The following is a 10,618-nucleotide window of genomic DNA, read 5'->3' on the forward strand; positions in this document are numbered from 1 at the left end:
ATGTTGAAGTTGATCAGAAAATGATTGTGCTCATCGATATAAGCAAGGTAAGGTTTTGGTATGTTACCTTGAACATTGGTTGTGCCTAGGGCTGAGCATTCTGCAATATCAGCCTCCTGAAGTCAACTATCTCGTTCTTGAGTTGTTGGTTTGCCAAATTATTTGGCAAAAGTAGGGTACCCTTTTCCTTAGGTTGTTCTTAAAGTAGGCGGGCATTTCTGGTGCTGCTTTAGGCTATCTCCAGCTGAGTCATGCCCCTCTTTTATTGACCATGAAGGTGGCCTATGAAGGAGTAGCTTAATAACTATGGCTGGTATGCATTCCTCACTCATCTCTGCATTGGAGCTAAACGCCACATCCGTCCTTAATTGCCCGATGACAATTCCTCCTAAGGTTGTACCTAGAAATATTACAAGCATGCCTGCCTTAGTAAGCCCCTTCTTTAGGCTTGGGATAACCACTATTTCTTGCTTTGTTTTTCCCTTTTTCTTTTGCTCCTTGGACAACGGAATGAAAATTGGTGTTGTACCTTCTTTCTCAAGGTCCCCTTATGGACCCCTTTTAGCCAGCGCACTGTCTTTTGTGGGAGGAGATAAAAAGGTCTACCTCCAACTTCCTTCGAAACTTTCATGTGAAAGAGCACAATCTACTAACATCTCCTCTTGTTTCCAACGACATTTTATCCATGCTTCTCAACACCTGGATCATAGTAGAATACAGCTCTTCATTTTTAACGATGTCAACCGATGTCTCAGAATGAATAAGAGTTTTGGTCACCACTAGACTCTCTCGGATGTTAGGATCTCCTAGCTGGTCTGTTATTCTAACCCACTAGTGTAAGTGAGATCTGGCTGCCCTGAACCACCCTTTAGAGTCTTTGTTCCTCTTTTTGTGCCTTGGTATGTAACATAATAAGTCTCACTGGTTGTGCCAAAATTATGTTTGGGTTGGAATGCGTTTCACACAACTCCTCTGCGAGCATGGTGAATTCCTGGATTAGTTGAAAGATGCCTCTATGGAGCCCTTGTTAGGCTCTCAAGTTTTCTAACAAGTTAAGAAAAATGTTGAGTGTACCACTGTTGGCTGAAACCAGCCGATTAAAAGTCATTTGGGCATGGATAAATTAGTTACTTACGCCCCAAGTTTTGCCCGACTTCTTCGATCAAGGGATTGTTTATGGAGGGGTTAAGTCCATTAAAAGTTCTTTTCTTTGCCTAGGGATCAAGGACTTTTGGTTAGTGTCATATGCCATTCTAACATGTATTAGGAACAAAAGAAATGATCGATTTGTTAAAGTTATTAAGAAGAAGTAAAGTACCGTAAATGTAAAAGACGTTAGGTAATAACTTGGAAATTGAAATATTGGTAAGTAAATACTAAATAACTTGTAATGAAAGTGCAAGGTATTTAAAGGTAGAAATTAATACAACAAAGAATAAATATTAAAGGTTCAGGCATATTTTAACCTCTTTTAGCACTGCTAGTTGCTTATCGGGCACACCTTCTCTAGTTTACAACGTAAAATCCTTAAAAATAACAACAATGAAAATCGATACTACAAAAGGAATGCAACATAGCTAAAACTAAAAAAAGGAAGACAACTGGCCTGCAAAAAGAAGGTAAAGAAAGTGGCAGAGCTTTTGGGAGTCGTTTCTGAGAGTTGATTTGGGTGTCGCTTTCATCTGGTTCTACTGCCACTTTTATAGAGCTTACTTGTCAGTGAATTAAGCTTGTAACTCTTGGGGCCATATCTTCTCTTGCCAAGTGGTTGATGTGACTACTAGCAGAGGGTGAATTCACACTTGATCCCCTTGAAATTACGAGTTTTTTTCACCTGAAAATTGCTTTATCTTCTAAACATCCCTCTGTAACACCCCCTAGTCTGATTATTATTGTAGGTTTGCCACCCATAGCTGCCACATCATATTAATATTTATATCTTGGACCGAGCTACTACCACACTTCTTGAAATTAAGACTCCATAAGCTTCATGAGTTTCTACGCAGGTTTGGGCCGCGATGCAAGTCCAATGTTCAATTTGGGTCCAAACAGACTCCTCCTCCATCCACCACGTTCATCCACAGAGTTTGATAGTGTGAAACTTTGCTTCTTAACCTTCCACAACTGCCGATCTTATGCCACCTCTAAAACACTTAACAAAGACAAAGAAAAGCGCGACCAAAAATGGTTCACTTTACCTCCGTTCACTGCCACCGGAAAGGGCGCCGCTTTGGGTGCAAAGCTCTATGACAATCGTTCCAACATGTGGTAGAGGTACAATCACGAATACTGCCTCTACCACCATCGTAACCACCACCCCCACAATGGGTAAACGGGTTATTCGCCAGACTTACACCCATATTGAAATTTTTTGAATTTTTGAAATTTGATTGCAAATGGGAAGTGGGTTATTGAAGTTGATTGCAAAGTTGTTGCTTGATTGCTATTACAGGTTCAAAGATAATCGTGTTTTGATCAATCTGTTGAAGCACATGAGCGCCCACTTAAAACGGTAACTGACAGTGCTGGCTTTGAGGGGGAAGCCATTGTAGAGGGCCTCAATTGAACAGGTCTAAGATGTTTTTTCATCCCAAATATAATGTATGATGTATAATTTCTTTAATAAAAAATAGCCTAATAGTAAAAAAATAAAATAAAAAAGGCTTTTTTATTAGCACCCCACATTAAAATTTAATATTAAGTGGCTTATGTATCTACTATGCAATGACAATTTCAACCTTATGAGGTTTAAAAAAAAAAAAAAATTTCTAAATACACCCCAAATTGCTTTTAACATATTATTTATCTTCTTCAATTATCAAAACCCCTCTCACCCTCTACTCTATTAATTGTTGAATAAAATTCTAACTATTGAAAATACAAACATGTTGATTAAGAAAAAAAAATTTAACAAATGGAACATGATATCAATATTTTGGAAGCTTCACATGAGGTAAAATTTCATATATGTCATTGTTTTAATTATTCAACAACATCGATAATTATTTAAGCCTGCTTTTGCTTTCCATACTACCCAATTTCATAGGAGGCCAACCCAGCAACGCCTTTTTCATTCTTATTCATCGTCTAGGGTTTAATTTTGCTCTGTTAGGTTCCTCCCAGTTGCCATTTTTTCGCAGAAATCCTTTTTTGTTAGCAAAAGGCTTAAGAGACAGAGAAAATGAGATTGGCTGTGATGACCCATTGAAACTCAAGCTCAACAGACCGGATTGCAGACTTCTTTTTTTAGAGAATGTTAGGGTTTTAATCCTAAGTCAATTTAATTTATAAAAATTGAAAATGAGTATTATATGATTTGAAGAATGTGGGGTGTAAGGGCCCTATGAAAAAGTACGTGGGGTGTATTAAAATAATTTTTAATTGAAAAAGAAAATGTGGGTGTATTAAGTGTTAATAGAATAAGCCAAAAAATATTGGATTATTTATAAGTCCCTAACCCATTATACTGCTCTTACCTAAATTCCCAAATAAATAAGATTACTCAACTACTTAGATTGAAATGCTAACATTTCAACTTATGTTTTTACTACTATTATGAATTTGACTTGATTGTTTCTCAATTGAACATGAGTTTTAGTTTTAAAGTTTGTGTTCACTAGTAGAAAAACATGTTTGCGCGACGGAGCAAATTTCGTCGCGCAAAGTATGTTTGCGAGACGCAAAAAAGAAGACGTCTCGCAAACGTCCTTTGCGCAACGGAACTTTGCGCGACGCAGGCCGGCGTCGCGCAAAGACGCTTTGCGCGACGTAGGAACGCCTGCGTCACGCAAAACACCCTTGCGCGACGTCATCCTGCGTCGCGCAAAGTGCCGTTGCGCAAAGGACGTTTGCGCGACGTCTTCTTTTGTGCGTCACGCAAGATTTTGGCGCCAAATTAGAAATGCTTTACCGCTTTTTCCCAAACTTTGCGCGACGCAGTTGCGCCTACGTCGCGCAAAGTGTTTTTTTTTTTTTTTTTGCCCTTTTGCTTTTCTTTTGGGATTCTTGCATTGCCTTTTTCTTTTGCAGTATCCACTTGTGTAAATGTTTTAAATTGACGATCGAATTAGTTCATTGTATTCATATAGGGTCAAAGAGTGTAGCTGTAAAAAATCATCAAAATCAAAGTTAAAACAACCGTTAAATTGTGATTTTTCGTTTAAAGCCGTCAAAACGGTTTGTCCTATTACTTAATATCTGAATGTTTGTTTTTTACGATTTTTGACGTATGCGATCTCGAAGTATATACAAATAAGTTTGACGGTTCGATCGTTAAAATTAGTTTCGTACAATCCGTATCCCAGCAAAACGATAGATTCCCTAACACTTACAGTTTATTAATAATTTCATCAAGTATAACATAAGATTTTGTGGTATCCACTTGTGTAAATATTTTAAATTGACGATCGAGTTAGTTCGTTGTATTCATATAGGGTCAAGGAGCGTAGCTATAAAAAAAATCATCAAAATCGGAGTTAAAATAACCGTTAAATTGTGATTTTTGGCGAATACGATATCAAAATATATACAAATAAGTTTGACGGTTGGATCATTGAAAATAATTTCGTACAATGCGTTTCCCATCAAGTTCAATGATATATATATTTACTAAGTAGATTTTAATTTATTTATTTTGTACTCATAAGCAAAAGGGCAAAAAAAAAAAAAAAAAAAACAAACAAACAAACTTTGCGCGACGTAGGTACAACTGCGTCGCGCAAAGATGTTTTGCGTGACGCAGTTGTACCTACGTCGCGCAAAGTTTGTTTTTTTTGTTTTGCCCTTTTGCATTGGCTTTTTGTTTTGTGGTATCCACTTGTGTAAATGTTTTAAATTGACAATCGAATTAGTTCATTGTATTCATATAGGGTTAAAAAGTGTAGCTGTAAAAAATCATCAAAATTAGAGTTAAAACAACCGTTAAATCGTGATTTTTCGTTTATAGTCGTCGAAAAGGTTTGTCCCGTTACTTGATATCTGAATATTAGTTTTTTTCAATTTTTGGCGTATACGATCTTGAAGTATATACAAACAAGTTTGACGGTTCGATCGTTGAAATTAGTTTCGTACAATGCGTATCCCATCAAAACGATAAATTCCCTAACAATTAGTTCAAGTATAACATAAGATTTTGTGGTTTCCACTTGTGTAAATATTTTAAATTGACGATCAAGTTAGTTCGTTGTATTCATATAGGGTCAAGGAGTGTAGCTATAAAAAATCATCAAAATTGAAGTTAAAATAACCGTTAAATTGTGATTTTTCGTTTATAACCGTCAAAAAGTTTTGTGTCGCTACTTGATATTTGAATGTTTATTTTTTGCAATTTTTGGCGTATGCGATCTCAAAGTATATACAAACAAGTTTGACGGTTTGATCATTGAAATTAGTTTCGTATAATGCGTATCCCATCAAAACGATAGATTCCCTAACACTTAAAGTTTATTAATACTTTCATCAAGTATAACATAAGATTTTGTAGTATCCACTTGTGTAAATATTTTAAATTGATGATCGAATCAGTTCGTTGTATTCATATATGGTCAAGGAGTGTAGCTGTAAAAAATCATCAAAATCGGAGTTAAAATAACCGTTAAATTGTGATTTTTCGTTTATAACCGTCAAAAAGTTTTTTCCCGTTACTTGATCTCTGAATGTTTGTTTTTTGAGATTTTTGGCGTATGCGATCTCAAAATATATACAAACAAGTTTGACGGTTCGATCGTTGAAACTAATTTCGTACAATGCGTTTCCCATCAAGTTCAATGGTATATATACTTACTAAGTAGATTTTAATTTATTTATTTTGTACTCATAAGCAAAAGGGCAAAAAAAAATTAAAAAAACTTTGCGCGACGTAGGTAGAACTGCTGCGTGACGCAGTCGTACCTACGCCGTGCAAGGTTTGTTTTTTTTTTTTTTTGTGCCCCTTTTACTTTTCTTTTGGAGTTCTTGCACTGCTTTTTTCTTTTGTGGTATCCACTTGTGTAAATGTTTTAAATTGACGATCGAATTATTTCATTGTATTCATACAGGGTTAAAGAGTGTAGCTGTAAAAAATCATCAAAATCAGAGTTAAAACAACCGTTAAATTGTGATTTTTCGTTTATAGCTGTCGAAAAAGTTTGTCCCGTTAAATTGTTTGTTTTTTTGTGATTTTTGGCATATGCGATCTCGAAGAATATACAAATAAGTTTGATGGTTGGATCATTGAAATTAGTTTCGTACAATGCGTTTCCCATCAAAACGATAAATTCACTAACACTTACAGTTTATTTATACTTTCATTAAGTATGACATAAGATTTTGTGGTATCCACTTGGGTGAGTATTTTAAATTGACGATCAAATTAGTTCATTGTATTCATATAAGATCCATGAATGTAACTGTAAAAAATAATCAAAATCGGAGTTAAAACTACCGTTAAATCGTGTTTTTTCGTTTATAACCGTTGAAAAGTTTTGTCCCGTTACTTGACCTCTGCATGTTTTTTTTTTGCGATTTTTGGCGTATGCGATCTTGAAGCATATAAAAACAAATTTGACGATTGGATCGTTGAAACTAGTTTCGTACAATGCGTTTCCCATCAAGTTCAATGGTATATATATTTATTAAGTAGCTTTAAATTTATTTATTTTGTACGTATAATACTTAAGAAATTAAATAGTATGTATATTTATTAAGTAACTTTAAATTTATTATTGTAGTTCGGATCGGGTTTTTGTTAGAAAAATATATTATTATGGGTTTTATGTAAAAAAATTAAATTTAAAATGAGTAAAGTCACATTTTCAATAAATTTTATAATTATTTTTTTTTTAAAAAATTATAACTTGCGAGACGCCGTAAAGAGGTAGTTGCGCAAAAACACTTTGCGCGACGTCAGCATCTATCCCTCCGTCGCGCAAGTTCTTAAAATTGTGGCGGTTCAATTGTTAAAAATAGGCGCTTACTTTGAATTTTCCCACATTACACTGAACAAAATGGGAAAGAGTCCTCCTCCCGACTACACCCCGCCAGTCTCCTCCTCATCCTCTCCTCATCCTCGCCTCATCCTCTCCCGTAGCCTTCCTCCTCAACTTCCGATCAGCCTCCAAGCCCCAACAACTCTCCCACAACGACGAGGACTTCGATTCCGATTGCGTCGAGATTAAACACGAACTGGAGGAGAACGAATTGGAGGACGACGACGCAAACGAGGTTTAATGGAAAAGAAATGGTATTTGCACATTGCAATTTGACCAAGGTAAGACTAGAAACAACTAAGAATTGAAATCTATCTGTTTAAATTTCTGTGCTTCATTGCATATGTACTGATGACATAATTTTGTGATAGCTGACAGATAGGGCATCTGATTGCACTTTTCATTCGTCTGAATATGAGCAAGATAATATATGGTATGCTGGATACGCTTGCAGTTAAATTATTCTGATTGACTCTTCGTTTTAACTTTAATTTTTCTTGATGAATGCTTAGGCCTTTCACTGTAATTTATCCCTATAGCTTTGTTTTTTTTCTTTTCTATTTTAATGGAAAGATGTTAACTTTGGGTATACTTACTGTGAGAAGCTTATCAACCTGGTGTTGTTTTCTTTGTTTTAGGAATTATGCGAAGGTACTCACTGATTCTGAAGCCCATTCTCCTGTTAGCCCCAAAAGTAGATCTCTCTCAAAAGGTGTTGGAATCTTTGTTTAACATCTCCAAGAGTCCTGAATATGAACCAAAAACCATGAATTGGAAGAATGTTGCAACTAAATTGCAGTCATTGGCACCTCTGGCTCAGTGGAAGCACAGCAGGTCAATTTTGGTACTGAACTTGGAACTCCTGATGCTTCTTTTGCATTTACATCTTCTCTTGTGATGGGGATTAATTTCCTTTTATAGTAGTGGTTTATTTTGCTCAGAATGAAGGTTTTGATTTATTCATTTATTGAATGTATCCTATTGTTTTCTTTTGAACGAACTGTTATCTATCCTACTATAGCAATGCCTTTATCTACCCAAATATGTAAATTTCTATATTTATATCAATGTCTTATCTTTGTTCTTTCCTTCTTTATTTTTCAGTGTAGCTCAAGGAGATGAATATCATGCATTCGGAGGAACTGCAAAGGAGCACTGGGATTCAATGAGGTCCTACTATCAGAAAGTAAGATGGTTTTAACACCTTACTTTCAGCGGTTATTTTAGTAACTTACTGATTAGGGAACATTTTTCTGCAGGCTGCAATGACATATTCAAGAGGAGCACGGGAACATGCAGGTTACCTCGCTGAGCAGGTCTGGGCTTCTCTAAGAGCACAATGTTGTTTTGTTGTTTGGGAAGTGTGCTTTCTGCGTATTGAAAAGAATGTTGTGCTTTGAGGCATGCATGTCAGTTTTTGCTATGGGTCGTGGAGTGGTTGTCCAATGTGTTCTCTAGATTTGTGGGCTTACATCCAAGAAAGCAGCATTAAATACTTCGCAATAACTCAAAGTTTGCACCTTGCACATCCATTAGTTTCCCTCTATCAATTTCCTCATCTGCCCAATGGTCTAGGGAAAACCTTACCCTAGGTTGATGCCCCTTGAGTGTTGGTTTAAGGTTCTATTTCCAAGAGGGCTAAGCCTCACAGACAAGTGTTTTGTAATGTATTTAGTTATATTTGATATAAAAGGAGTTGAATTCAAGTTGAGATATTAATGTTACCTCTTATCTTTCGATTGGCTAGGGGAAGGTGCAAACTAAATTGGCACAAGTGTAGACAAACTAAGCTAATGTTCTAATCTGCAGAAACAAGGGCATAGAAAATGTGATAACAATTGATTTGCATGGGCAACATGTCAAACAAGCCAAGAAACTTTTAAAAATCCCTCTACTGTTTGGAACTTATGCACAATGTAATTGTTTGCAATTTTCTTTTTGCTTTCTCTTTGAACAATTTTGGTCTGCAATTTTATTAGGTATGGTCTATTTACTTGTCTGCTCTGGTACAGCGGTTCAATTCCTCAGGGTTATCACAGGGTGCGGGTCGCATGGTTATGAAGCAATCGGTAGGGGTTTTAAATTCTCTTTGGCATGAATTTTTTGGGGAAATAGTGGAATGCTTGGTAATGCATATTAAACTGATCAAACTGGTGGCTGAGTTAATGTATGTGTAAATAAAATGTCTCTTACTTTATGATGGTGCCTTTTTTGTATATTGCTACTGTTGTTTTGGTGTTATTTAACTCGATTGTATATTGCTACTGTTGTTCTGTTTTCTTTTTGGGAAGTTTGAGTTTTGATAACAATTACTGGAGGTTTTATTTTTCTCTTCTTCCCCTGCCATGGGGGTATTTGGCTATAATGAAAGTAATGATCTTTGAATTTTACCTTCCCATCTTTTTATGGAAACATTGCAAGAAGAAATCTCAGAACTGTCCAAAGTATATCTTGGTTTCTTTAATTGGATTATTTGATCTCTCAACTTTATAAATATAAGCTTCGTTCAAAATTTTTCTTACTGCTTGCTTTGTGTAGGTCATCAAAATTGCTGAGAATGAAGGTATACAATGGAGGGAAGAGAATCGAGGAATGGTATTACTCTAGGTTTAATAGATTACTATTGATTTTGTAGTGAAACTCATGCTTTTATTAATTTCTTTTAGATTTTAGTTTTGTTGTTAAATGACTCATTGACTTGTATGTTTCTGTTGTAGGAGCTTTGGTCTATGCTGGAGTTTATGATGCCAGATCTTTTCACTACTAAGGATGTTGACTTGAAAAATCTATTAATTGGTGAAGATAGAGATTTGATTGGCCGCATGAAATCTATATTGGGACCCTTTATTTTGAGACGCTTAAAATCAGATGTTATGCAACAAGAAGTTCCTAAAATACAGCGGGTATGTTATGACTTTATGCCTAGTCATTTTATAATTATATTTCTATGGTTCAAAAAGTGTATAGATGTCGCAGTTGATCACTCGTCGTCGGAGTGTGACCAATGAGCATTCCGCATTTTCAGCAGCTACTGCTTTAGTCGTGAGTGCTTCATTGATTGGGGAGCCTACACCTTTTACTGAGGTTACTCTCACGGTGTCCCAGATTGCGGTCTAAGAAGCAGCCCGTGAAGCCCATATTGCAACCCAGTTATCGGCCCAGGACGAGAAGATAAGTATGATCTTACGAGCCTTACACATGTCTGGCCTTTAAATCCCGATGCCAGCACCTGATCTTGCTCTATCTTTGACCCTCCAGCCACATCGCCTAGCCGATACCCAGTAGCCTGTTGTATCAAACCTAGAAGACTACTTGTTGTAGTTTTTGTTTTTTTTTGTTCGGACATCTTGTATGTACATTTTCATATATTCTATAATTATATACTTTTTCTTGGTTTATTAATTATTGTTTATAATTTAATTACAATATTTATTAAAAATTAAATAAAAATATTTTTGTCAAAAAAAGAAAAAGAAAAAAGAGGGGTTTGCGCGACGAAGAAGCAACATATGTCGCACAAAGTGTATTTGCGCGACGTAGGGACCGCGTCGCGCAAAGACGCTTTGCGCGACGTAGGTTGCTTCTTCGTCGCGCAAACCCTACCGTCACTGCCTTGGCGCGACGGTCAACGCGCGACGAAGTTGCGTCGCGCA

The 10,618-nt window shown here is 36.1% G+C and overlaps 1 protein-coding gene and 1 non-coding gene across 9 annotated transcripts; both read left to right on the top strand.

Annotated features, from left to right (window-relative positions):
- The first annotated feature begins 3,186 nt into the window (after positions 1–3,186).
- Positions 3,187–3,280, top strand: LOC148696945 (small nucleolar RNA Z107/R87). Its single transcript, XR_015963235.1, has one exon. It is a non-coding gene; the product is annotated as a small nucleolar RNA Z107/R87 (small nucleolar RNA).
- A 3,627-nt stretch (positions 3,281–6,907) lies between these two features.
- Positions 6,908–10,363, top strand: LOC148696946 (SMR domain-containing protein At5g58720-like). 8 transcript variants are annotated; one of them, XM_088694714.1, is made up of 9 exons: positions 6,908–7,246; positions 7,344–7,398; positions 7,604–7,799; positions 8,070–8,151; positions 8,225–8,281; positions 8,945–9,034; positions 9,504–9,560; positions 9,683–9,868; positions 9,933–10,363. In XM_088694714.1, the coding sequence occupies exons 1-9, from the start codon at positions 7,217–7,219 to the stop codon at positions 10,080–10,082; spliced, it is 903 nt and encodes a 300-aa protein (XP_088550840.1). In that variant the 5' UTR covers positions 6,908–7,216; the 3' UTR covers positions 10,083–10,363. The 8 variants fall into 8 exon arrangements, with proteins under 8 accessions (XP_088550840.1, XP_088550841.1, XP_088550842.1 ...); XM_088694715.1 differs by having other exon boundaries at positions 6,909–7,246; positions 9,942–10,363; XM_088694716.1 differs by having other exon boundaries at positions 6,909–7,246; positions 8,978–9,034.
- The last annotated feature ends 255 nt before the right edge of the window (positions 10,364–10,618 follow it).

Source organism: Pyrus communis, chromosome 5 (genome assembly GCF_041283825.1).
Source record: "Pyrus communis isolate YQ-2024b chromosome 5, ASM4128382v1, whole genome shotgun sequence".
In the NCBI taxonomy this organism is placed as follows: Eukaryota; Viridiplantae; Streptophyta; class Magnoliopsida; order Rosales; family Rosaceae; genus Pyrus; species Pyrus communis.

What these genes read in the sequence shown, in the direction of transcription:
- LOC148696946 (XM_088694714.1), top strand. Translation starts at nt 7,217, where the DNA reads ATGGTATTTGCACATTGCAATTTGACCAAG. An exon ending in CAGGTTACCTCGCTGAGCAG is followed by an intron (nt 8,282 to 8,944) that starts GTCTGGGCTTCT and finishes CAATTTTATTAG; the next exon opens with GTATGGTCTATTTACTTGTC. An exon ending in GCATGGTTATGAAGCAATCG is followed by an intron (nt 9,035 to 9,503) that starts GTAGGGGTTTTA and finishes TGCTTTGTGTAG; the next exon opens with GTCATCAAAATTGCTGAGAA.